This window comes from Tamandua tetradactyla, chromosome 10, assembly GCF_023851605.1.
Source record: "Tamandua tetradactyla isolate mTamTet1 chromosome 10, mTamTet1.pri, whole genome shotgun sequence".
Classification (NCBI taxonomy): domain Eukaryota; kingdom Metazoa; phylum Chordata; class Mammalia; order Pilosa; family Myrmecophagidae; genus Tamandua; species Tamandua tetradactyla.
Genome location: NC_135336.1, coordinates 99729520 through 99751871, shown reverse-complemented (window position 1 = coordinate 99751871; position 22352 = coordinate 99729520). Strand labels below are relative to the sequence as shown.

The window sequence follows — 22352 nt, the reverse complement described above, 5'->3', positions numbered from 1 at the left end:
GCCCAAGGACCGGCTCCTGGAAAGGATGGAAGAGAGTGCTAGAGAAGGGTTTGCTTCTTATTCGTTCATCAAGGAACGGTTACACTAAATTATGAGAAACGGCCATCTGACATTTCCACCTGAATATGGTAGGAATACAACCAGAGGGTACGGGGAAGATGCTGCTGAGCTCGGAGGGTCAAAGCCAACTCGCTTTCCTTTGCAAATCCCCTCCACGGTGCAGCACTAAGTGAGGGTCCTTACGGCCCCCTGGACCCAAGGGCACGAGCAGAGTCCCAGCCCCGAGAGAGTGAATCCAGAGGCACTGGGCCACCCCAAATCGATGACCATTACTTAAATTCCATTTGCTTGGTTTGTTCAGCATTTTTTCATAATCATGATTAATAAGCTTGGAGTGACACTGTGGTCTCCAGGAGAGAAAACAGGGGCAAGTCTTCTGCCCAACCACATCTCGCTGCTGTAAAACAAAACGTTGTCTACTTGCTAAGAGCTGGGATACATTTACCATAGGAGGTACTGCCTGCCTGCCTGCGTCCCCCACCCTAATCAACCCATTTGCTCTCTGGTCAGCACCCACTGGGACGCAGCTGGGATTACCTCCTTAAAGATTTTGTTTTTGACATAAATGAGATGCATGGCCATGCCTGTGGGCAGACCTTGCTCTTTGCTCCTTGAGACGACGTAAGCCTCAAACATCTTTATTTAGCTATAGAAAGGCTTGGTCAGAAGTAAAATAAAACAAGGGACAATTTATCATTCTCTTGGGAGATGGAGTTGGACTGAAAAAGTGGGGAGCCTTCGGTCACACACTGACTCTGGGTATGATGGGGCTTGTTCTCCCTGAATTTGGGGACTCCAGCACCTGCACTTCTGCAAGAACACACCGAGGGGCTGATGGTGAAGTGCTGGGGCTTTCTGACCAGACTCTGAATTTTGTAAAAATCCACTTACAATTTGGCTGCAGACTCATTTGCAATAACGCAATAATGAAGTAATTTCAGAGCCAGAATGGGGTCAGACATAGAAATGAAGAAAGGCCCAATGCAACCGTAAGTTAAGCCACAGACTACAGGTAATGGTACAATTATTAAAACGTGCTTTCATCGATTGTAGTAAATGTGCCGCACCAACGTGAGGGGTTACTAGTGGGGTGGTATGTGGGGACCCTGTATTTTAAGCATGAATGTTCTGTAAACCACAACTTCTCTGATAATTAAAGAGAAGAAGGATGGCTCATCCAATTTTTATTGTGCCACAGAGGGATTTTCGTTTGCACTTGATGGCAACCCAAAGATTGCCGTGAGGACAGGGATGACCTCTGTGGGCCGGGAGAGGACCCACTGGGGAGACCCCTGTCAGCTGCCCGGGCCATGCCGCCATGCGAACTGCACTGTCCTGGGCCAGCCTCTCGGTGCCGGGGGGCCCTCTTCTCTCTCCTCCGTCAGGGAAGCACCCACTCCCCCCAGTTCTCACCACCCGCCCCTGCCTTGATCAGAAGGGAGAAAAGGAGAAGTCAAAGACCTACAGGAAGGTGTTTGCCTACCGTCATGAATGTGCCATATGTCACCAAATCATCCACTTCAAAAGGATTAATTTCATGCTAATTTGCCTCAATTAAAAATCAAACCCACTGGTGAGAAAAACTTCACAGTAATTGCTGAAGACATCCCACGAAGGGCACAGCTTTTCAAAGTCAAATTCACAGACATATATATACATACTATCTTAAAAAAAAAAGACACCAATGGAGCCGTCTCAAACCTTGACCCCCAGGCCCCTGTGTAAGAAGCCCCAATGTGTTTTGAAGGATGGGGTGAGTCAGCTGAACCACAGCACGCCCCCCCCCCCATCAAAGGTGTTCCCACCCTAAAACCCAGGACCTGCAAAGGACTTTGTAGAAATGATGAAGTTGAGGATTTAAAATAAGATACCAAGGAGGGCCCTTATAATAGGGAGGCGGGAGTGTCAGCAGCAGATGGCAAGGTGGCAACAGAAACGAGGGACTGAGGGAGAGATGGAGGATGCTATGCAGCTGGCTTTGAGGATGGAAGGTGCAGGCCCTGAGCCAAGCAGTCTCTAAGAGCTGGAAAAGGCAAGGAAACGGATTCTCCACTGGAGCCTCCAAAGGGAGGGCAGCTCCTGCTGACCCATCTGAGTTCTTCTGCCTCCAGAACTGGGAGAGATAAATGCGTATGGCTTTCAGCCATTGCATTTGCGCCAAGATGTTGTAGCAGCCGCAGGAACCTGATACACGGGTGTGGACCCCAAGCAGCAGCTCCCCACTTTCGATCTAGCAGGTGGTTTTCTTGTATCATTTTATTGAAGATGACACCTTTGTTGGCCTGCGTGGGGATACCTAAAGAGTGACTGGAATGGAGAAAGGAAAGGATGATGGAAACATGATGAATAAGAACATGCGAAATCAAGTGAAGACATCCTTTGTGAAAATGTGTGATGGGTCTTTAAGTCCTGGAAATGAGAGTCGTGGCTACTCATTTCCTCTCCAAGCCACAGCTCTTTCTCCAGGTCAGGGGCCTCAGGGCACGGGCACCTGCCACGCTCTGCGTTCCTGGCCCCGCACCGAGGGCAGAGCTGAGGACAGATGGACCGTGAAAGCACAGGCTGTGCTTTGACAGATCACCGTTGGTCAGATGAAAATACCTCCAAAAGGACAGCATTTTGCGCTCTCTGCAGATAGCTTTCACCTCTCCCTTGTGAAGTTGTTAAAAACCACGACAACCACAGCCGAAGGTCTCAGCTGCCCTGGATCCAATTCCTCCAGTTAAATGCGGCGTTTGACCCGTGGGTCAGCGTTCTCACGGGCGGGTTCAGCAGCTCCCACCTGCCTTCCTCTTTATTTTCCTCGCAGAAGCACATCCCCAGAGAAGGTATCTGGAACAGAGTTGTGGATCACTCGGTAAGGTTTTCCAACAAGTCAGCCCAGTCCAGCCTGGCTCCCGGCGGCGCCCAGTGGGTCTCAGCTGGGAAGATTTGACCCCGGGGGACATCGGGCCACCCTGAGAAACCCGAAACCTGGTCTAGCTGTTAAAAGCAGACACATTCTTGCATTCAGGGTCACAGAACGTTACAGGTGTGGCGTTATCAGGGACGAGGTAAAAAAGCACCGAGTGAAACTTCAGACCTCAGTTCCTTCACCTGTCAAATGAATGGGCTGGACTAGGTCTTTGCTTCAAAATCCTTTTCATTCGTCTGCTTTCTTGTTCTTAAAGGAGCTCTCTCTCCTTTAATGTCTAGACATTCTGCGGTTGGATGAAAAATTGCAAGGCCACAGGGGAGGCTGCCTCAGGGACAGCTCCCTCCTGCTTGTGGGGAGCTGGGGTGGTGGGGGCGGGGGGCAGGGGGGACAGGAGTGGCGGGGGGGCAAGGTCCTGACGGGCCCGTTATGGCTGCCCTTCCAGGACTCGGCCGAGCCCCTTTGCCTGGGCAGGGCCAGTCTACGCCAGGTGGAGGGAGGAATGGCAGGTGGTCTGCCAAGCTTGGAAGTTCCAGGCTGGTATCTTGAGAGGGCAGGAGAGGGGTGAGTGCAGGGAGGGGGTTGAGGCCACAACAGGCCATGCGTGCCTATACAAGGACAGCAGGGGACAGTGTCACCCTTGCCGGGCACGCGGAGTGGAGGAGAGCGCAGGGTAGGGCGGGGGGCTTTGTGCAGGGGACGGAGCTGAGGCCACGAAGCAGGAGTGGGGCTGCATCGGAGCCCATGGGCTGGCACACACAATGGCATTTGCAAGGCCGAGGGCAACTTTTCAGAAACAGGTGGCAGCTGGGACTGACCAGAAAGCTGGGGCCCCCAGGACCCCTGGGTTCACAGAGTCCTGCAGGGGCATGAATCATCCCAATGGGACGTCACCCATGGCCCAGGACCCTGGAGGGTGTGGGGACTGCTGGATGTTAATTAGGAAATTCTGGCTCGGAAATGCTTTGGAGGGAAAATGGCTTTCTACTCAGTTCCAGAGGCAAACGAGACAAGAAAAGACAGGGTAATACAGCTGCCAGATAACTCAGCCGCCAAATGGTAATAACCCATGTCCTGGAAGGCCTTCTATAGACACAAACTCTTCGGATTCTCATGCACCCTCTGTAAGCGGCAGGCATGTTCTCTTCAGCAGGCGGTGAGCTCAGGGTGGCAAGGCACAGACGGTGGTGGGTGGCCCTTGTCTGGGGGTCTGGCTCCCTTACAGCTCCCAGACCCTTCCGAGGGCCTCAGTAACACCCTCCTGCCTGCACCTTGTGGCAAATAAGGTCCTATGATCTGACTTTGGTCCTGTGACATGGAGGGAGCAGGTCAGGGACCCCTCCTGCACCAGCGACTGCATGTTCACTGGTCATCAGATTGATCAATATGTCTAAAAAAGACAAGGAGAGTGGGCAAGTCCAGCCCCGAGCAGATTTTGGGGGAAGAGGGCTGGGTCTGAGCCCCTGAGCTTGCCTCCTTGCAGTGGTCTCATTAATAGGATAAAAGGCATCCTCTGCTCTGCTGCATGATGTTCACCAAGGTTGTCCATAGTCCCTCTTGTCCATCTCTTCATGATTGCCATCTGTTCACTTCATTGTCAAGAATGCAGGTAGCCTCAGCCCAACACCTGGGCACTCTGGCAGCTCCTACAAACCCGAAGGTAGGAGGGCTGGAGGGTCCTTTCTATCCATCACCTGTCCCTGGGTCCCAAGAGGGAGCCAGCCCAGCTCTTTTCCTTTCACTAACTTCTGACCCAAATGACTCACTGCTTATTGGACCATCTATTTTACTACAGGAGTTGCAAAGAATTATAATATGACTTGAAAACAACAACAACAATCCTATATCTTGTTCTTTATCTTGTGCTGGCAGCAACTGGCCAAAGTCACAATGTGGTAATAAAGATGGGCACACTTTCCTGTCAGCCCTGCCCAAGGCTGTCTTTTGCAAGAGCAGGTGGGTATGTTCTCAGGGGACAGCCAGGTCCCTGCTCCCTGGGTTAAAGGGGCCCTTGTTTTCATTCTGAAACAGGGGCATGATGACCTAGCATCTTCAGTGGGCTTGGCCTTGGGGCCCCAAGGAGAAGGTAGTGCATGTACCTTTCTCACTAGCTGGGCAAAGTCCCCGCTGTCCCGGGGCGGCAGTCCCAGCAGTGGCCGTGTGCAGGAGTCCAGCGCCGAGCCGTGGCTCACGATTAGGATTACGCCCACTAGAGAGGAGAGAACACAGGCCAAGGCAGCTGCAGCAAGCACCTTTAGCAGACCAGTAGACTGGCAGGGGGAGGCTGTCCCAAGGTCACTGGGGTGGAACCACCTTTGCATGCCCCCAAGCCTTGGGAACTCCAGGGGGTGGGGAGAGGTGGGCAAAGAGGAGAATGGGTGTCTTTGGTAAGAGTTTCATTTGAGTGGGTCTGGAGGTGGCAGTAGCTGCCCAGGAGCTTCAGGGATGGGCTGAGAAGCTGTCCTGAGTGCCCCTTCCATGGGTGGCTGCCCAGGAACCATTACCCATAGACAGGATCTGATTCCCTTTAGATTCATCAGCCAGCTGATCACCAGGTGCTTTAGATAAGAGCATCTGGAGTCCCTAGGCTCAATGAGCCGCCCTCAGGTGACAGTGGGTGCCCTGAGTCCTCTCCAGGGAAGTCATGGGAAGCAATGGAGGACCTGCCTTAAGGAAATCAGAATTTCCCTTTACAGATAGTTCTGTACCAGAGCAATTAATTCATGTTGCCTCCTATTGAGACAATAAACTTTCCATCGTGACGTTTGGACTAAGCCCCAATCTACTTTTCCTGTACTACTTCCTGTTAATTCCGTACTCATCTCTTTGGTCCACAAAGCCACCACGTGGCTCCCGGAATGCTGTCTGACCTCTAGGGCTGCCTGCCCTCCTGCTTTCCCTAGCTGGGCACATGGGGCTCTGGGCCTGCTGAGTTCCTAAGTCACCCCATGTGAATGGAGTGCAGCACTGCCTGCCCAGGACGCAGGGCCCTAACAGATGATGTCTGGAATGGTGTGGCACGTGCCAGTAACTGGCGAGTGTCAGCTCTCCCCTCAGCTCAACTGGGCTTTTTGTTGCTCTGCCAAATGCTCCCCACGCCTCCTGCTCCCCTTCTCTCGCACCCTCCTTCTCTGGGCTGTCCTTTGGCTCCCCAATCCTGCTCATTCTGACACCACATGCTGCCTCCCCTGGGCCCCTGCCACGCCTGCTGGGGCCACAGGCGGATGAATTCTGTGCACCCTGCAATGAGCAGCGCACTGAGAGTTCAGCAGGCCCCAGACTCAATAAAGCACTGGTTCTGCATGGTGTTCCAGAAGACCTCAGGCTTTTAGGGCACCTCTGATGGGGGGATCATCCTCTGGACACAGACATGCAGCCCAGGGTGGAGGCTGGAAATGGGGTAGCCCGGAAGGTAGGGCCCTGGTTAAGCAGCTTGAGGCTTTAATCTCATTTCCTCTTTTCACAGAAACTGCCGCAATAATTGAGAATGACATGAGATGAACAATTCCTCAAATGCCCCCAAGGCATTGTTTGCAAAAGTAGCTCCCCAGGGTGCTGATCAGTCAAAACAGGCAGTGTGAGGGGGCTCCCTGCTCTAGTGTGCTTTGGGAATGCCGGCTTAGGCAAGGGTTAGAGCCCCTTTCCTGCAAGGCACCATCCGGGGGCCCACGGGCCTCTTCGAGGGGAGGCCAAGTGCTTACTGGTCCCCAAGTTATTTGTCAGCAGCACTTTCTGCCCCAGCTCCTTTCCTGGGACGAGGGTTTGACAGAACACATCCGGGGGCAAGCAGGCACCGTGGGGTCCAATTTACTTAGCTCTGAAACTTTTTTGCATGTTATTAACATTACTTAATATTTCATATGTTTGTGCCCCTTTCCTGACAACGTTCAAAGCTCCTTGAAGGTAGCAAGTGTGTCTTATTCACCTGTATTTTTCCCAAAATGTTGTATTTGGAGTCTCCCACATCGTTGTGTTTAGTACACACGTGCTAACTTAAATTTAAATGCAATTAATTTTTAACTTTATCATGGAAATTTTCAAATCTATACACATGATAAGCCTCACGAATCCTCACGTACCCATCCTTGAGCTCTGATGATTGCAAACGTTTTCCCAATTCTGTATCACTGGCCTCTGCCAGACCCCTTTGCCCCTGCGATAATACAAAACATTTCCCAACACATCCTTTCATAGACTATATCTGAGCTTGTATCTCTGAGTGATAAGCACTTTCTTATTCTTATATAACTACCATGCCATTATCATGCTTAACAAAATTAATGAAATTTCTTAAATATTACCATTTTCAAACTCCATGTTTAAATTCAATATTCAAATTCCCTCATGATCTCGAAGATCTGCTTGTGCAGTTGTGTCACTCCAGCCGGCACTCCCACACCGCCTGACCTTGGGTTATGTCTCAGTCTCTTCTGCTTTCTAGGAAGTGGCCACAAGTTATTTGGTCTTGACTCTGTGGGCTCGGGTCCCGCGGGCGCTCAGCCCAGATGTGGGGGTGCCAGTGGAGCATGTGCCAAGGCACCCCAATACTGTGGAGGCTGCCATATCAGATTCTGTTGGCTGGGGCGAGGGGCTTGGGGCGCTACTAGGTTCAGAAAACTGGCCGCACCCTCCCGGCCCCAGCGTGGGCGGCAGTCCACCCCGGCAGGTGGAAGCACCAACCCCGGCAGGTGGAAGCACGTACCATCCTGACAGCAGGTGCTGAGGATCCGCTTCACGCTCAGTGAGCACCTGGCGACGTACTCGTTGTAGCTCTCGGCTGGCGTCAGGGAGGAGAGCGGGAAGGCAGGCCTACAAACGGCAGGCAGAGAGGGAGTCACTGCCCCCGGGCCTGCCGCCGGGCGCCCCGGAGAAGGGGCGTGGCTTCGGTATGACCCCGCCCCAGACGCGGCTCAGCCCAATGGACAAACTCCAGTTCGGGGCTCCAGTACCCTCAAAGGGCTGCAGCTTAAGGTCAGGGGCCTGCATCCACCGAATGCTGGAAGGGTGTTGTGCTGGTAGAGAGTCCGATGTGGGAAAAGAACTAGAGCAATCCTGGCAGCAGGGGGTTTGAAATGGCTTACCTGTAATCGGGGTCGACGTTGAAATTTGCTTCTCTCAGCTCGGCCAGGGTCATGACGCTTGGGATGATTTTGCCGCCTTCCCATTTTGTCCATTCGAAGATTCCAGGTTCCACTCTTATCTTCATTCTCTGCTCCAGTCTGAGCTCTGGATTCAACAGAATTCAAGCATCCATCTTGGTGCTATGTAAATAACTTTCCTCCTAGCTTCCAGACTCTTAAACATTTATCTAAATAAGACTCAAAAAACCGTGAATTTTCGTAGCAAATACCGTTCAGTAATTAAGCACAGCTGTGCCATCTCTGGGACAAAACTGCCAAGCAGCTGGAAGACACCAGGAAAGTGACAATCCCCTGTCCTTCAGGGAGCTGTGGACAGCAGGAGCCCTTGATAAATGTCACGGGTTCTCAGTGGCTTTACGATGCTGCATTCAGGAACTGCTGATGGGACCCTGCTTGCTGGCAGTTCTTGGTGGCCGCTGCATAACTCATCACCACCATCAAATTCTCCCCTCCGCACTCTTCCCTTCCCCTTGGAGAATAGCCGTGAATTTGAGACACCGTGACAAGCTCACTGACCTTCCAAGATGTGTTTGGCCGTCTGCACGCAGCGGAGGGCTGGGGAGGCGAAGACGGAGGTGATTCTGACGCCACTGTCCAGCAGCGCTTCCCCTGGAAAACAGGGGTGGGCGGGCCATGCCCCCTTCACCATTCCGGCCGTTCTCCCCTCTGATGGCAACTGGCTTACCACCCACAGCAGGCAGGACCCCAAGAGACCCCTAGAGTTGCCTCCTTTTGTACATGCCTCTGTGATCCCCGTGGGGGGTTGGGAAAGAGGGGAGGCCTTGTGGTAGAAATACTACATGGTGCGAGGGTTTGTGGGAGGCTGACGATTGCTCACAGACACCCATGCCCCGATGGTCCCAGCGCCCGGCACGTGGAGACTGCCAACATGCTCACCCCAGCATGAAGCACAGGCCTGTGAAGTACACTGTGGTGGTGCTCACAGAGGAGCACCTACGGTGTGCACCCACCCACGGCTGCACATGCACACACATGCACACACACACACATACACATATACGCCATGGGCAGACCACGGAGTGCTGGGTTGGTGTGTGGAGCTGTGTGTGTCCTCCCAACTCTATGCTGCGTGACCTCTTATGAGTAGCTGAAAATCAGGCATGGTGTAAGGACAGTTTTGACACCACTGAAATCAGCAAATGCTACAGAGCAGGGCTCCCCCTCCCCCTCCCCCTCCCTCAGAGAGCTGGTTGTTAAGCATTTACCGAACGCCACTGGGGAGGGGCTGGGAGAGTCAGGCTCTAGCCAGGTTCTTCAATTAATAGTCACGTGACCTGGGAAGCCTGTGTGCCTCTCTAGATTTGAGTTTGTTAATTAATAAAATAAAGACCAAATGAACTATGTGTTCACTTTTCTGTTCTAAAAAGGCAACTGTGTGGCATCAACATTAAGACATAAAACAAAGCCAAAAAGTGACAGATTTGGAAATAAAATCAATGAGGGAATTTTGTTTATTTTTTAAATGACATCCTTAGGGAACACAAAGGGCATAGATTTTTCCTCCCATCTCTTGTTTTTTCCTTGCCTAGCTTCCATTTCCAGTTTGTGCTCCTGAATTCCCCAATCATCCATTCCTGGTAAAAATCTCTGCTTTCCCACTTACTAGCTGTGTGACCTTGGAAGAGTTACTTGCCCTCTCTGTGCCCCAGTTTTCTCTTGAGGGGTAGGATAACTTAATGCTGACCTCAAGGGCCATGTCACAGGGCTGAGCACACGTTAGCTCTGATGCCTGTTCTTACCACCATTGCCATTCCTACAGAATGGCCGCCAGACCCACCTGCAAGCCTGGCCTGGAAGATTCCACATGATGACAAGGGCGGATCATTCTCAAAGTCTTTGAGCCCGTTCTTCCGCCTGGGCAGACTGCAAGGGAAGTTCAGATCTGGCCTGTAGTATTTTCCTAAAGCATAAACAAGCATCAGGCATTCAGCTCCTCAACTGGCGTGCATGTGCCCATGGAACTCCCCAAATCGAGACCCACACTGGGAGGCATTGGTAAGGGCAGAACTGTGTCCCTCAGAAAGATCTGTGCAAGTCCCAACCCCTGATCCCTGTGGGCATGACCTTATTTGGAAACAGGGTCTTTGCAGGTATAATCATGTCAAGACGAGGTCATACTGGATTGGGATGGACCTTAATCCAATGACTCGTGCTCTATAAGAGGAACTTTGGACATGGAGGCACAGAGAGGAGGACCTATGGGAAGATGGATGCAGAAGTTGGAGTGATGCGCCTACAACCCAAGGGTGCTAACAACCCCTGGAAGCAAGGAGGGAGGCTGTGAACAGATCCTCACCCAGAGCTCAAGCAGGAAACCCTGCCAACACTCTGGTTCAGATGCTTCCAGAACCGTGAGAGAATAAATTCTTGTTGCATCAAGCCACCCACTCTCTGGTATTGTAAGGCAGCTTTAGAAACTAACATAGTCATTATTTAAATTGTTGCTACCTGAGTTTTTTCTTGAACGTGATCTGTGATGTAGATCCATTGCAAGGAGAAAATGCCTAATGGCTGGGTGTGCAGCATTTCCTCAAGTACAGGGGACTTAGGGTCCCACCCCAGGAACCACGGCAGCCTGTGTCCTCCCATGCCCTCATGAAGGTCACTTGTACCGTCTTCCTGAGAGCCTCCAGAAGAGACCAAGGGTCTTCCATTAGTGATTTAGCTTGTCTTGATAAGAATCTCAAGTTGGCATCAATTGGTGAGGGGACATTTGACCCATCCCCATGGCCTTGTATCTTTTTGCTTACTGGGACAGGATGCATATGGCTGGGAATGCTCTGCATTATGCATTGTTCATTCAGTTGCTTGAAGGCTGGACTAAAATCAGGGGGATTCACTGGGACCCTCCTGCTCCCTAAAAGGCTGCAGAGCATTATGATTCACTTGAGTTTGACTTTGACCTCTAAGATCTGATAGGCAGGACACAAATCCAAGCACCATGAGTTACTAGTTGTGTGGCTGGAGGCTGATTATTTAATATCCTGTATCAATAAAAACAGGAGAAGGATAGGGTTGTCTTGATGAACCAATGAGATGATGCAAAGAGCCTGTTATCTTATCACAAGTGGCCAGTGAGTGGGAGGTCTGATCTCATCACCATGATGACCCTCCCAGAGGATACATGCCACGGCAAGCCCCTCGCACTCTCAGGTTGACTGGTACCTCCTCCCAAATGCTCCCAGACCTGGCCAGGCCACCCACAGGTTCGGCAGCCAGGTGGAATTTCCTGAGATCTGCTTTGCACTACATGGCAGCCCCTCTTGGCACTGCCTGAATCTGCCATGCCAGCCCTCCTCGCAAGCACAGAGAAAGAGGTGGCAGCTGCTTCACGTGCCTTGTTTCTCAGTTTCCAAGAAAAATCATCTAAAAATGCACCCTTTGGAATTTGCATTGACAGAGTCATTAGCTTTCTGACTCATGAGCTTTAAAAGCCTGTAAGTTAATTACCAGAGCCTTAGCTGGGAAAAGCGATGTTTCTAGTTTATCCTGTGATAAAATATCCATTTAGGTCTGTTGCTCTCACCCACATGTCAACTCTGGTCACTGGAGTCAAAGGAGAGGCCAATAGTGCCTCCTCCAAAATTCTTTTGTGTCCACTGAGGTTGGTCACCCCAGAGAAGGATGCAGCCACATACTCCATTGCAATTTATTTTAAAATGTAGTATGCAAAATTCAAACAAATTAGACTAACATTATGCATTTTACCAAAGGCTTCTTTTCCTTGTAAGAAGATTCACCAGGGATTTCCTTTAGGTTGGGAATTTCCAGTGACTTCAAAACATTCTCCCTTATAGGTGACTCGGTCTCTTGTCCAGGTCACTAAGATTTACTTCTTTTTCTATGGAGTCCAATAACTACTTTTGGTGTTGATTGTTTTGTACTGGTTTTCCAAACCCCTCCCCCCACACATACTGCCATGGTGTGCCGTTCCAACCTACACTTTCAAGAATTGTTTTATTACAGAACAGTTCCTTACTGTTCGTTTTGAATGTCAATTCATCCTCATATCCACCTACTGTCTCTATCATTTCTTCTTTGAAACTTTGTATCTCCACTTGATCTTTTATTGGGATGACCATATCATTAGCTCTTTGAATTCTTGTAGATGTGTTTGACAGTGGTGTGATTTGCTCGGAGGTTTCCTGGTAGGTGCTTGTCATCTGCCAGTGGTTCCCCTGTTCATCCCCTGCCTCTTTATTGTCTCATGCTGGTTCCTTTAGATAGTTACTTGAGAACAGCTGGAATTACTGGAGAAGAGCTGTTTGCAGGAAGGCAGTACAGGGGAGGGGCAGGTGAAGCCCTGGGTGACCCCGGTTGCAGTCTGTCTGTGTGAACTGCCTCAGCCTTTCGTCCACTTTTCTCCAGGCTTCCTCCTCCTGGAAGCTCAGCTGTGAAGACTGCACATCGGCATGTGTCCTTCTTCGTCTCTGCTTCTGCCACTCGTCTGTGATGACAGCTACGGTTTGAGGACACTTCAGTTCTTGGTCCATGCACTCTGACCTTGGTCAAAGCAAGGGGTAATTCAGATGGCCAAAAGGCACATGCAAAGATGCTCAACATCATTAGTCCTTAGGGAAATGCAAATCAAAACCACAATGAGATACCATTTCACGCCCATAGAATGGCGACTATTAAAAAAAAAAGAAAAAATAACGAGCGTTGCAGAGGAGGTGGAGAAATAAGAACACTTGTTCCTTGTTGGTGGGGTGTAAAATGGTGCCGCTTCTGTGGAAAACAGTTTGGGGTTTCCTCAGAAAGTATAGAATTACATATGACCCAGTAATCCATTTCTAGGAATTATACCCCAAATAATTTTTTAAAGCAGGGATTCGAACAGACATTTGCACACTGATGTTCATAGCAGTATTATTCACAATTGGCAAAAGATGGAAGCAATTCATGTCCATCTACCGGTGAATGGATAAACAAATTATATGAATATATATTTAAAAAATACAGAATATTATTCAGCTGTGCAAAGGAATGAAGTCCTGCTACATGTGATAATATGGACGACTTGAAGATATAATGTTGAGTTAAACAAGCCAGACACAAAAGGACAAGTATGGTATGATCCAACTGATATGAAATAATTAGAATAACCAAATTCATAGAGTCAGAAAGTAGTATACGGTTACCAGGATCCAGGTGGGTATAGGGAGTGGGGAATTTATTTTTAATTGTGCAGAGTTTCTGTTCAGGGTGACAGACAATTCTGTTAATGGATAATGTGATGGCAGCACAATACTGTGAATGTAATTAAACACCACTGAATTATATATCTGAATGCAGTTTAAAGGGGAAATCTGAGGTAGTGTATATGTTGCTAGAATAAAAATTAAAAACAAACAAAAACATGCCTGCCCATGCAAAAAATATAAACAAGAGAAAACAAAAATCCCACACAAAAAAACACCCACAGGACAGTACAACACAAACTAATGTGAACTATGGACCATAATTAATAGTACAGTTATAATTATATTCTCTCATCTACTGTAACAAAGCTACCACACTAGGCAAGGGCTAACTTCACTTGCTCCCCAGAGGTGGTGCCTACATGGGGGTTTGGGGGGGGGGTCCATCATGGCCTGAGACCTCTGCTCATTGCTGTCCCTGATTCATGTCTGTGCTAGTGAGTTTCAGGTGTCACTGTGGCCAGGGGACGGTGTCCTGTTATTCTGTTGCTGTGGACTTAAATCACCAGCATGTGAAATTCATCCATGCCTGATCACATCTGCAGTCGGCTAAGGGGAGTGACTTCCATGAGTGAGGTTTAATCTAATCAGCTGGAGGCTTAAAAGAGCGAGCTTGGCAGCACAGCCCAAGCAGCTCAGCATACCTCATCTCAGCACTTGCAGCTTAGCCCAGACGTTTAGAGATGTAGAAAGGAATCACCCCGGGGAAAGCCATTGGAACCCAGAAGCCAGGAGAGAAGGCCAGCAGACGTCACCCTGGGCCTTCCCGCGTAGCGGAGAACCTCAGATGAAAGTTAGCTTAGTTGCCGCTGAAGAACTATACGTTTAGAACTAAATAAATGCCCTTATTAAAAGTCAGTTGTCTCTGGTGTGTTGCATCCTGGCAGCTTTAGCAAACTAAACACCATCCTCGACTGCCTTTCTTTGTACACATATGTCCTGGGTCAGGATTCCAAAGAGCTGTCTGTCTCAAAGTTTTCTCTTTCTCATACTGAAATAGAGGAGAAGGGGACAGAAACGTCTTGCAATTTTAGAACTAGGAAGCCCCGTGGTGAGTTTGTGAACATAACTCCACACTGACTTCAGGGCTGCCTTTAAGGGAGTGTTCGCTGCATACCCACTTCTCCCCAGTCCCTGATTCCCAGGAAGCTTATGGTGACTTTCCGCCTGTAAACTTGGAGGGACTCTTTCCTGAATAGCTTTTCTCTGCAGTGTGGCTTCAGCCTCGGCATCACTGAAAACTGTAGGTGGACATCGGGAAGGAAGAAACCCTCTGGTTTGATGAACTAGTGGGCTCCTGCTTGCATTTGCCACTTCCCCCGTCCCCTATATCGGGACAGACTCTGCACCCCCTTCCCAAGTGACCGCCGGCCAGGGGCACTGCTCTGAATCGGCCCCACGTGAGTGACCAAGCCCGGTCCTTGCATCACCAGGGCACGCGGGAAGGCCCAGACGCTCACCGCGGCAGAACTGCTCATCGCTTACAGCCCTTCCTCCATCTCCCGAGGGGTATTTCAGGCAAGAGACTTAGAAGAGGCATGCTCAAGCCAGAAGTGGGGGAGATGTGGCCTGCGAACCCCCCGCGCAGACCCCTCCATGCAGGATCTCTCGAGACCAGTACCCCAGGAGTGGGTGCCCGGCCAGGTGGTCCTTGCTGGAGCCGCCCGGTCTCGGTTGCCTACCGTCGGGGCTGGAACACTGCTGGAGCCACGACTTCCCGAAGACCTGGTCCACCCTCTCTCCGTGACGTGCCACCAGCACGCTTCTCCTCAGGATGGTGGCCTGGGGGCAGAAAGAAAGGGCTGGTGCCATTTACCATCAAGCCACTGAGTTCCCCCAACAACCTCACCCCTGGGTCACCAAATCGCTCCCTTCCTGGCCGGCCGCCCTCCTTAACAACGCCTTGACAATAAAGGAGAACTTTCCACCGGAGGGAGGAAATTCGTTCATTTCTTCCAGCTTTTTATGTCCTGGACATTGTAACAGCATGCAGCCATGAACCAGGAAGGCCCACCCTGTAACTCTTCCCTCCTTTTCTGTTTCTCACATGGCCTCACCCCTCCTTAGCGGCTGGGGCCCTCTTAGGGCATTTTGTATATGTGTATATTTATAGCAACTCCTTTTTTGCTGCAGTCTTCCCCTTCCGAGGAGCCTCCCAGGACTGCCCCTGCACTGGCCTGGGCAGGGTGGCTCTGCTCTTGGCATGTGTCCTGCTCTAAGCACCGGGGGAGAGAAGCCCTTTATCCCACCCCCCACCCCCACCCCCGCCCCTTGCTGCTTTGCCCTAGCCTTCCTCTGCCTGGCTGAGAGGTGGGGGAAGAGAGCGTTCAATTTCATTACGTATTTACTTATTTTTAGCAAGAGAGCAGCATTGACAAGTGGCCACAGCTTCTAGCTGTGGAAACAGCCCTTCTCTCGCACCCTCCTCGGCTTTGGGCATCCACCCACGTGGCCTTGGAAGCTCACAATCACCTCACAGGCTGCATCTCTGCCCCTGCTCCTGTGGACATCTGCGCTTGGGAGAAGCAATCCCAGGGGAACGTGTCAGGTGGGGACGGGGGTGTCTTTTAGGAGGGGCTCTATTGTGGGGCAGCTGGAGAATCCCTCCTCTGGGGAGCTGGGGCTGCCCTTTCCCTCCCCATGCTGGGAGGGCTGTGGGGGGGACGGGTCACCCTCAAGGGGAGCTCTACTTACCTCCCCCCTGCCCCCCCTCCCCGAGAATGAGGCAGAGGGAGTGGGAGTGAGAGCCTCAGGTGATGGGCTGACCAAAGAGTGGGGGTGATGTGCCGAGCGCTTAGGACCAAGCCAACACCTGTGTTAAGGACAAGCCCCCTCTGGGTGCCAGAAATAACTGGGACCCCCCGGGAGGCCCCGAGGCTCGGCCTTGACCCTGGAGGGCAGACCTGGGCCAGCCGGCCTTGACCTGACAATTGCTTCCTGGTGTTGCCCAGTCCCGGCGAGGTGTGCACAGCACTAGGCCAGGCTGCCCGGGGTCTGCTGTGCATTGAGGCAGGGTCCCCTCCACAGCAACCAGATCCTGAGGACTGGTGATGCGCTCCCCACCAATGGCCCAGTATGGGGGCTCCAGGCTCAGTGGGGAAGCAAAGCTGCGGATGTGGGGTCCTGTCGTGTGGGAGCCCCCAGACTCGCCGGGGTGGAGGGCACAAGCGGCAGCAGATGACGGGAGGGAGAAAATAGGCTTAGCCATGAGGCTGCCCCGGGGGTGGGCTCGGAGTAAACTCTAGCTAAGGCCCCCAGGTGGGCAGGGTGGGCTTTGCTCAATGAGGGGGTCCCCCTTTCCCTCCCTTCTTGCTTTTTTCTCAGGTGGGTCCTCTTTCTCTGCCCCTTTGACCCCACGGCTCTCTGAGGCTGGGCTTTGGGGTTAAGATGAGAGAGGGATGACCTTTTGTGTCTTGGCTACTGAACAGGGCAAGGAAGGGAGGTAACTAGGATTGTCAGCCTAGCCTAAAACACCATACCCAGGGTCCCTCTGATTCCCCCAATGTCCCACCCTAGACATGGGCGGGAGGCAGGGCTGATGCCTTCTGTGCCACTGGAGGTGCTTTGGAGTGACAGGTTACCCCGTGGAACATGTGTCACAGAGCAGGGAGCCAAGTGGCCCCACTGGAGATGCAGGGTAGGGAGGCAGCTCCACCAACGCGGCTCCAGGCTGAGGCCCAGCTTTATCCTGCCTCCTAGGGGAGGGGGCAAAGCTCCACGCCAAAGGGCCACCCCAGCAGAGGACGTGAAGTTATCTGTTTGCCTTCAGGGAAGGATGGCCTGTTCCATGGGATCCCTTCCCTGGAAGGCTTCATTCTTGGATTTGTGCCAACATTGGTGGCAGGGCTGGAAGTGCCCCCACCTTGCCCCAGACCCTGGGGCACGAGATGAGGCTCAGCTCTGCTAACCTGCTGTGAAAGACATGAAGTGGAGGCCCCAGGGAGCTGCTTCTCCTGGCCTCACAGCCAGCTAATGAGAGGAGCGGTCTGAAAATTCGGGAGGCCTGGAGGAGGGGGCTCCCCACTGCCGAGGCACACAGGGGGCCAGGCCATGACTCACCATCCCTGGAGGACCCCCTTCCTGACCCAAAGCCCAGTCTGTTTCCCAGGGGAGCAGAGAATACGTTTCCAGAGAGCCAAAGTTATACTTAAGAAGTTGTGTCTACCATGCACTTAATTTAAAAGTGTAGTTTCACTTAGTTAACTTTAAAAAAGAGAGGAAGGAATCTACGAACTGCTCACCTGTAAGGCCTGCACACTGCTAGCACTCCTTGGCGTTTGCGGAGGATGGGACGTCCCATTTCGGCTGCTGGCCTCACTGTCCTTCCTGGTGCTGAGGTCTGCGGCCAGACTGAAGGTGTATGTCCTACGGGAGAAACAGAGGCTGTGAGCAGAGGAGCAGCCGGGCTGTCGTTGTCTGGACCAGTGGGAAGACTTTTCCACCTGTGGATAGCAAGGGCTTGAGGACACGTACAGTTGGCACGTCCTCAAGTTGAGCAGACCAGGCTTCCGTGAGGACAGAATGAAGTAATGTGTGCAAGAAAGCTGGAGAGCGAGGGGCAGGCACTGATGCCTGAGCAAGGAGTGGTTGCTTTAGTGTCACTACCAGCATCCCTGAGATTCACTTTCTAAGAGGGCGAGAGAGGTGAAGAAAGGCACAACTGTTTGTGGGGATTGAATCATGTGCCCCAGAAAGAGATGCTCAATTCCTAAAACCACCAACAATCCTTCCACAAGCTCCATCCTGAGATCCTTGCAAGGCCCAGAACCAGAAGCAGCCTCGTTTCTCCAGCTCTCGGCTGCACAGTCTCAGGATGCATCCTCTCACCCACGCCATGAGCCCCTCACCTCTCATTGCGTGCATGAGGTTTCGGTTGAGTTAATGCATTTCTTAAATTGCCTGCAAGGTGTACCTTTCGGTTTTCACCTTGTGGTTGCCTGGTCTGTCTGGATGTGTAAACTACTTTCTGGTGGTAGGTTTCAAATAGATACTTTGTTCATATTTTTCTCACAGTGTTGGATACTATGATAGTCAATTACATATGCAAATTGGCTGGGTTATGGAGTCCACTTGTTGGACAAACACTGGCCTAGATGATGCCATGTAGGTATCTGGTAGATGAGATTGACTTTAATTAAAGGTGATAACCTTTGGGGAGGTGGGTGGGCCGCAAGCTGTCAGGTGAAGGTCCTAAGAGCAAAGTACTGGGGAAAAATCCTCCCTCAAGACCACACCATCTGCTCTTGCCTGAGTTTCCAACCTGTTGGGTTTCCCACTGGATTGAGAACTCAAGATTGTAGCATCAACTCTTGGTGGAATGTGCAGCCTGCTGACAACTTTCCAGATTTTGGACTTGCCAGCTCCCATAATTGCATGAGCCAATTCCTTAAGTAAACCTTTTAATCTCTCTCTCCCTCTCTCTTTCTCTCTATATATACTGTTGGTTTTGCTTCTCTGGCAAAGCCTGACTGACACAGTGGCCAACGGATATGAAATGAAAACTTTATCAAGTGTGACCAAGGATGATATATTGACCAAGAACTTATTTCTCTCTGCAAAGGAACACACTGTAAGTCACAGAGGAGCAATTTATGGTCTCATGTCAACACAGGAAGCATTGGTGAGTTTTCCTCTTCCTGGGGGCCAGGCGGGGGCCCGTCCCTGGTTCCTGGCTGGCTGTGCACGCAGCAGAGCTCTGCTGTCTATAAATGACAATGGTGATGCTTACAGCCAGAGAGAAAATAGGAATTTTTTTGCTAGTCTTTCAAATGAAATGTAACCAAGATTGCAAGGAGAACATGGTGGTGGTCAGGGAAAGAAAAGCTTACCATTCTAGCATCTCTGTTTTTCTCTTAAATTAAGAGAATCACTTAATGGTTAGCGTATACCATGGAAATATAGGTGTTTAGATTTTCCCTGGTATGTAAAAAGGGCATAGCTGCAGTCTGTGGGACTGCACGGAAAGTGTGCCTTGATTATGTCTGGGCTATTTGCCACTGACTAGCTCTGTGGTTTTTGAAAAGTAACGGATGCATTCAGTGTTAAAGACTTCACCCTAGCTGGGAGTGGATAACGTCCTTTTCAGGTTTCAACATTTGTGCGCCCTCTGCTTGTACTAGTCAGGGTTCTCTAGAGAAACAGAACCAACAGGAGAGCTCTCTAAATACGAGATTGATAAGGTGTCTCATGCAACTGTGGGAATGGAAGAGTCCAAAATCTGTAGGGCAGGCTGTGAAGCTGACAGCTCCAGAGAAGGGTCTGGATAGATTTCACAGGAGAGGCTCACTGGCTGAAGAAGCAGTGAAAGAGTCTCTCTTCTCCCTTAAGTGCCTTCAACAGATTGGATTATCTGCTTGTGGAAGCTACGCCTTAGTTGATAGCAGATGTACTCAACCATGTATGCAATCAACTGACTGACAGCTTAATATACCAGCCCTCCAGTTTATCAATCAGCCACAAATTATCCTTGCAGCAATGGGCAGGCCAGTGCTTGCCTGACCAGACAACTGGGCATCATCACTTGACCAAATTGACATCAGAACCCAACCATCACACTGCTTTTTGTGTGGGATTATGCTACATGCCCTCTGCAATATTGAGAACTGAAAACTGCCTATCGCCATTCATGAATACACCCCCCTTCCCCTCCCCATCACTCATTCTCCAAATTCCATTGACCCCTTTCTTTAAAGGAATGGACAGATAATGTGGGATTTTATCATATAGTAAATCTAAAGAGTCCCAGCAGCCTCTGGCACAAAGACTGGCAGAGATACTGGTGACGGGCAGTGCTAACATCCTATTTGCAAAGTCCTAAGTGGAAATGTGCTCTGCATTATAGAGAGGCAGGGAGATTCCTTGCCGGGTCATATGTAGATTGCAAGGCCAGCGAATCTTGCTGTTCCTGCTGTCCACACTATGTGGGAAGGCAGGGACCAGGCCTGTAGGAGGCCCTTGTCTGAGCATCTGTCTGTCCTTCCCACAGGCAGGCTAGCCTTGGACATGGCCATCTGGCCTCATTAGTGATCAGCATATGCCAAGATATTCAAAGACCATTTTCTGCTAAATGGTTAGGGAATCACACTGTGAGGGTTAGAGAGGTGTGGCTGGGACATCTGAGTCTGATGGTCTCCTGGCCTGCCCTGTCATGACCCCACTGGACACTCCTGGTTGTCAGGGAGCCTCACTGCTCTCAGGGAGGATGGGGCGCTCCCAAAACTGGACACCCCATGGCATCAAGCCCAGCAGTGGTTTTTCTCCTTTCATTGTGTGATTTTTGTTAATAATTCCCAAGGGAAACTTGTCACTAGAAAGGATAGTCTCAGAGGCGCCAAGGAGACAGCTGGAATGGTTACGTTGATGGCAGGCGATCCATGAATAAATTGTGAAGCCATTAATAGAAAAGCTACTATAGCCTTCGCTGCATAGCTCTGAAAAGACCCGGGTTTGCCAACTGTCAGGGGGGTCCCCATATGATGGGGAAACTCTCCTGTCCCCAGGTGGGGTGGGAGTGAAGGACGATGGGCAAAGCTGCAGGGGTTGCAGGTGGGACCCATGCCTCCTGGGACTTAGATGGTCAGGTATAAAAGGAAATGAGTTCTTCCTTAAGTCTTTACCCCCAGTCTCCCTGCCTCCCAAATTTTCTCATTCCTCTAGAGGGTTGGTTTGCATTTGATTGTATCTATACCCTTGTGATTTTGATGTGGCCCCTGGACCCAGGGACATGTCTCCACCAGAAAAACTGAGTTCCCCTTGGACAAGTCATCAGCACGTCCCTGTGCTTGCACTGGACATGGGAAGGCTCAGGCCCAGGAACCTCCCAGCGCTGTATATGAACCCCGATCCTGGCTTCATCTTCCTTCTCGACCTTTGTTCTCCCCTTGGCTCAATTTTCTTATGTCCTTTTGTTTATATTTAAAATAATATATCTTTTGAATAAGAAATATATATCCTTACTATTTATATAGTAAAGACTGTTTACTATTTATAAAATAGTAGAGAATAAAAGTTTCCCTTCCATTCCCGTCCATTCTGTGGTCCCCACCTACCATGGGTAACCACTGCTATAAGTTTCTAGAGATTCTCCCTCCAGGGTCTTTTTAGGCATATATGGGCACATGAATACATATCATCCGTCTAAATACATAAACATATATGTCAGTCCAGATGTGTGTGACTTCCCCTTTTCTCCCAGATGGGGCCATGCTGCTCAGACTGTTCTGCCACTTGTTATTATATATTTTTTGGGGGGAGCATAGTCTTGGAATTGAACCTGGGTCTCCCGCATGAAAGGCGAGCAGTCTACTGCTGAATCTACCACTTACTTTTGTCATTTAACTGTGGAGGGCCAGGAGCAATCAATCAGGCCCAAGCAGGGAAAGTCCCCACAATGTTGGGGTGGAATATCCCCAAGAGTTAAACAATAACCAATGTTAGGAAACCGAGAGAACGGGATGTGTTTTGGCAACAGCTAACGGCATTTTTCTGCTTCTATGATACGCTTGCTTGCTAGCAAGTGCAAAACCACAACATGATTTTAGCCTTTATAAAGCACACCTTGAAAACCTCTGGATGCTGCTCTATGAATCTTCCTTCTTGGAAGTTTCTGAGGCAGCCGCCGGCTGGCTAATAAAGACTCCAGATTGGCTTGCAGTTTTGAATTATGTGGTCTCTCTTTTGGTGTGCCCCACAACATTAACAATGTATCTTGGATATTTTTCCATGCTAGTACATAAAACACTTCCTTATACAACTGCAAGTGTCCTACTGTATGGATGTACTATAACTTATTTCAATCACTTATTTTTAACTTAATTATATCTTCTATTGGCAGTTTAAATAATGATTGAAAGCACAGGGTGAGTTGTGCTTTCTCTATTCAGTATTGATGTGAGCTCAGGCAGTAATTTATCTCTCCATGCCACAGTTTTATCATCTGTAAAATAGAAGAGTAATATTACTTGCCCCATAGACTCAATGAATTAATCATTAATAAAGGTAAACATATGGAGCAGA

The 22352-nt window shown here is 50.3% G+C and overlaps 1 protein-coding gene across 2 annotated transcripts in view; it reads right to left on the bottom strand.

The window, feature by feature from the left end:
• The window catches only part of UBASH3A (ubiquitin associated and SH3 domain containing A), a 41885-nt gene continuing 19533 nt past the window's right edge, over nt 1-22352 (bottom strand). Inside the window, exons 7-14 of one of the 2 annotated variants that reach the window (XM_077118978.1) lie at nt 17579-17702; nt 15020-15119; nt 9914-10036; nt 8632-8724; nt 8056-8200; nt 7677-7783; nt 5074-5183; nt 1-2892 (exon numbers count right to left, since the gene is read on the bottom strand). In XM_077118978.1, the coding sequence (XP_076975093.1) occupies nt 2755-2892; nt 5074-5183; nt 7677-7783; nt 8056-8200; nt 8632-8724; nt 9914-10036; nt 15020-15119; nt 17579-17702 (940 nt within the window). In that variant the 3' untranslated portion in view covers nt 1-2754. Of the gene's footprint in view, nt 2893-3745; nt 4621-5073; nt 5184-7676; nt 7784-8055; nt 8201-8631; nt 8725-9913; nt 10037-15019; nt 15120-17578; nt 17703-22352 lie in introns of those variants that run through there. The other variant, XM_077118979.1, reaches the window with a different exon arrangement.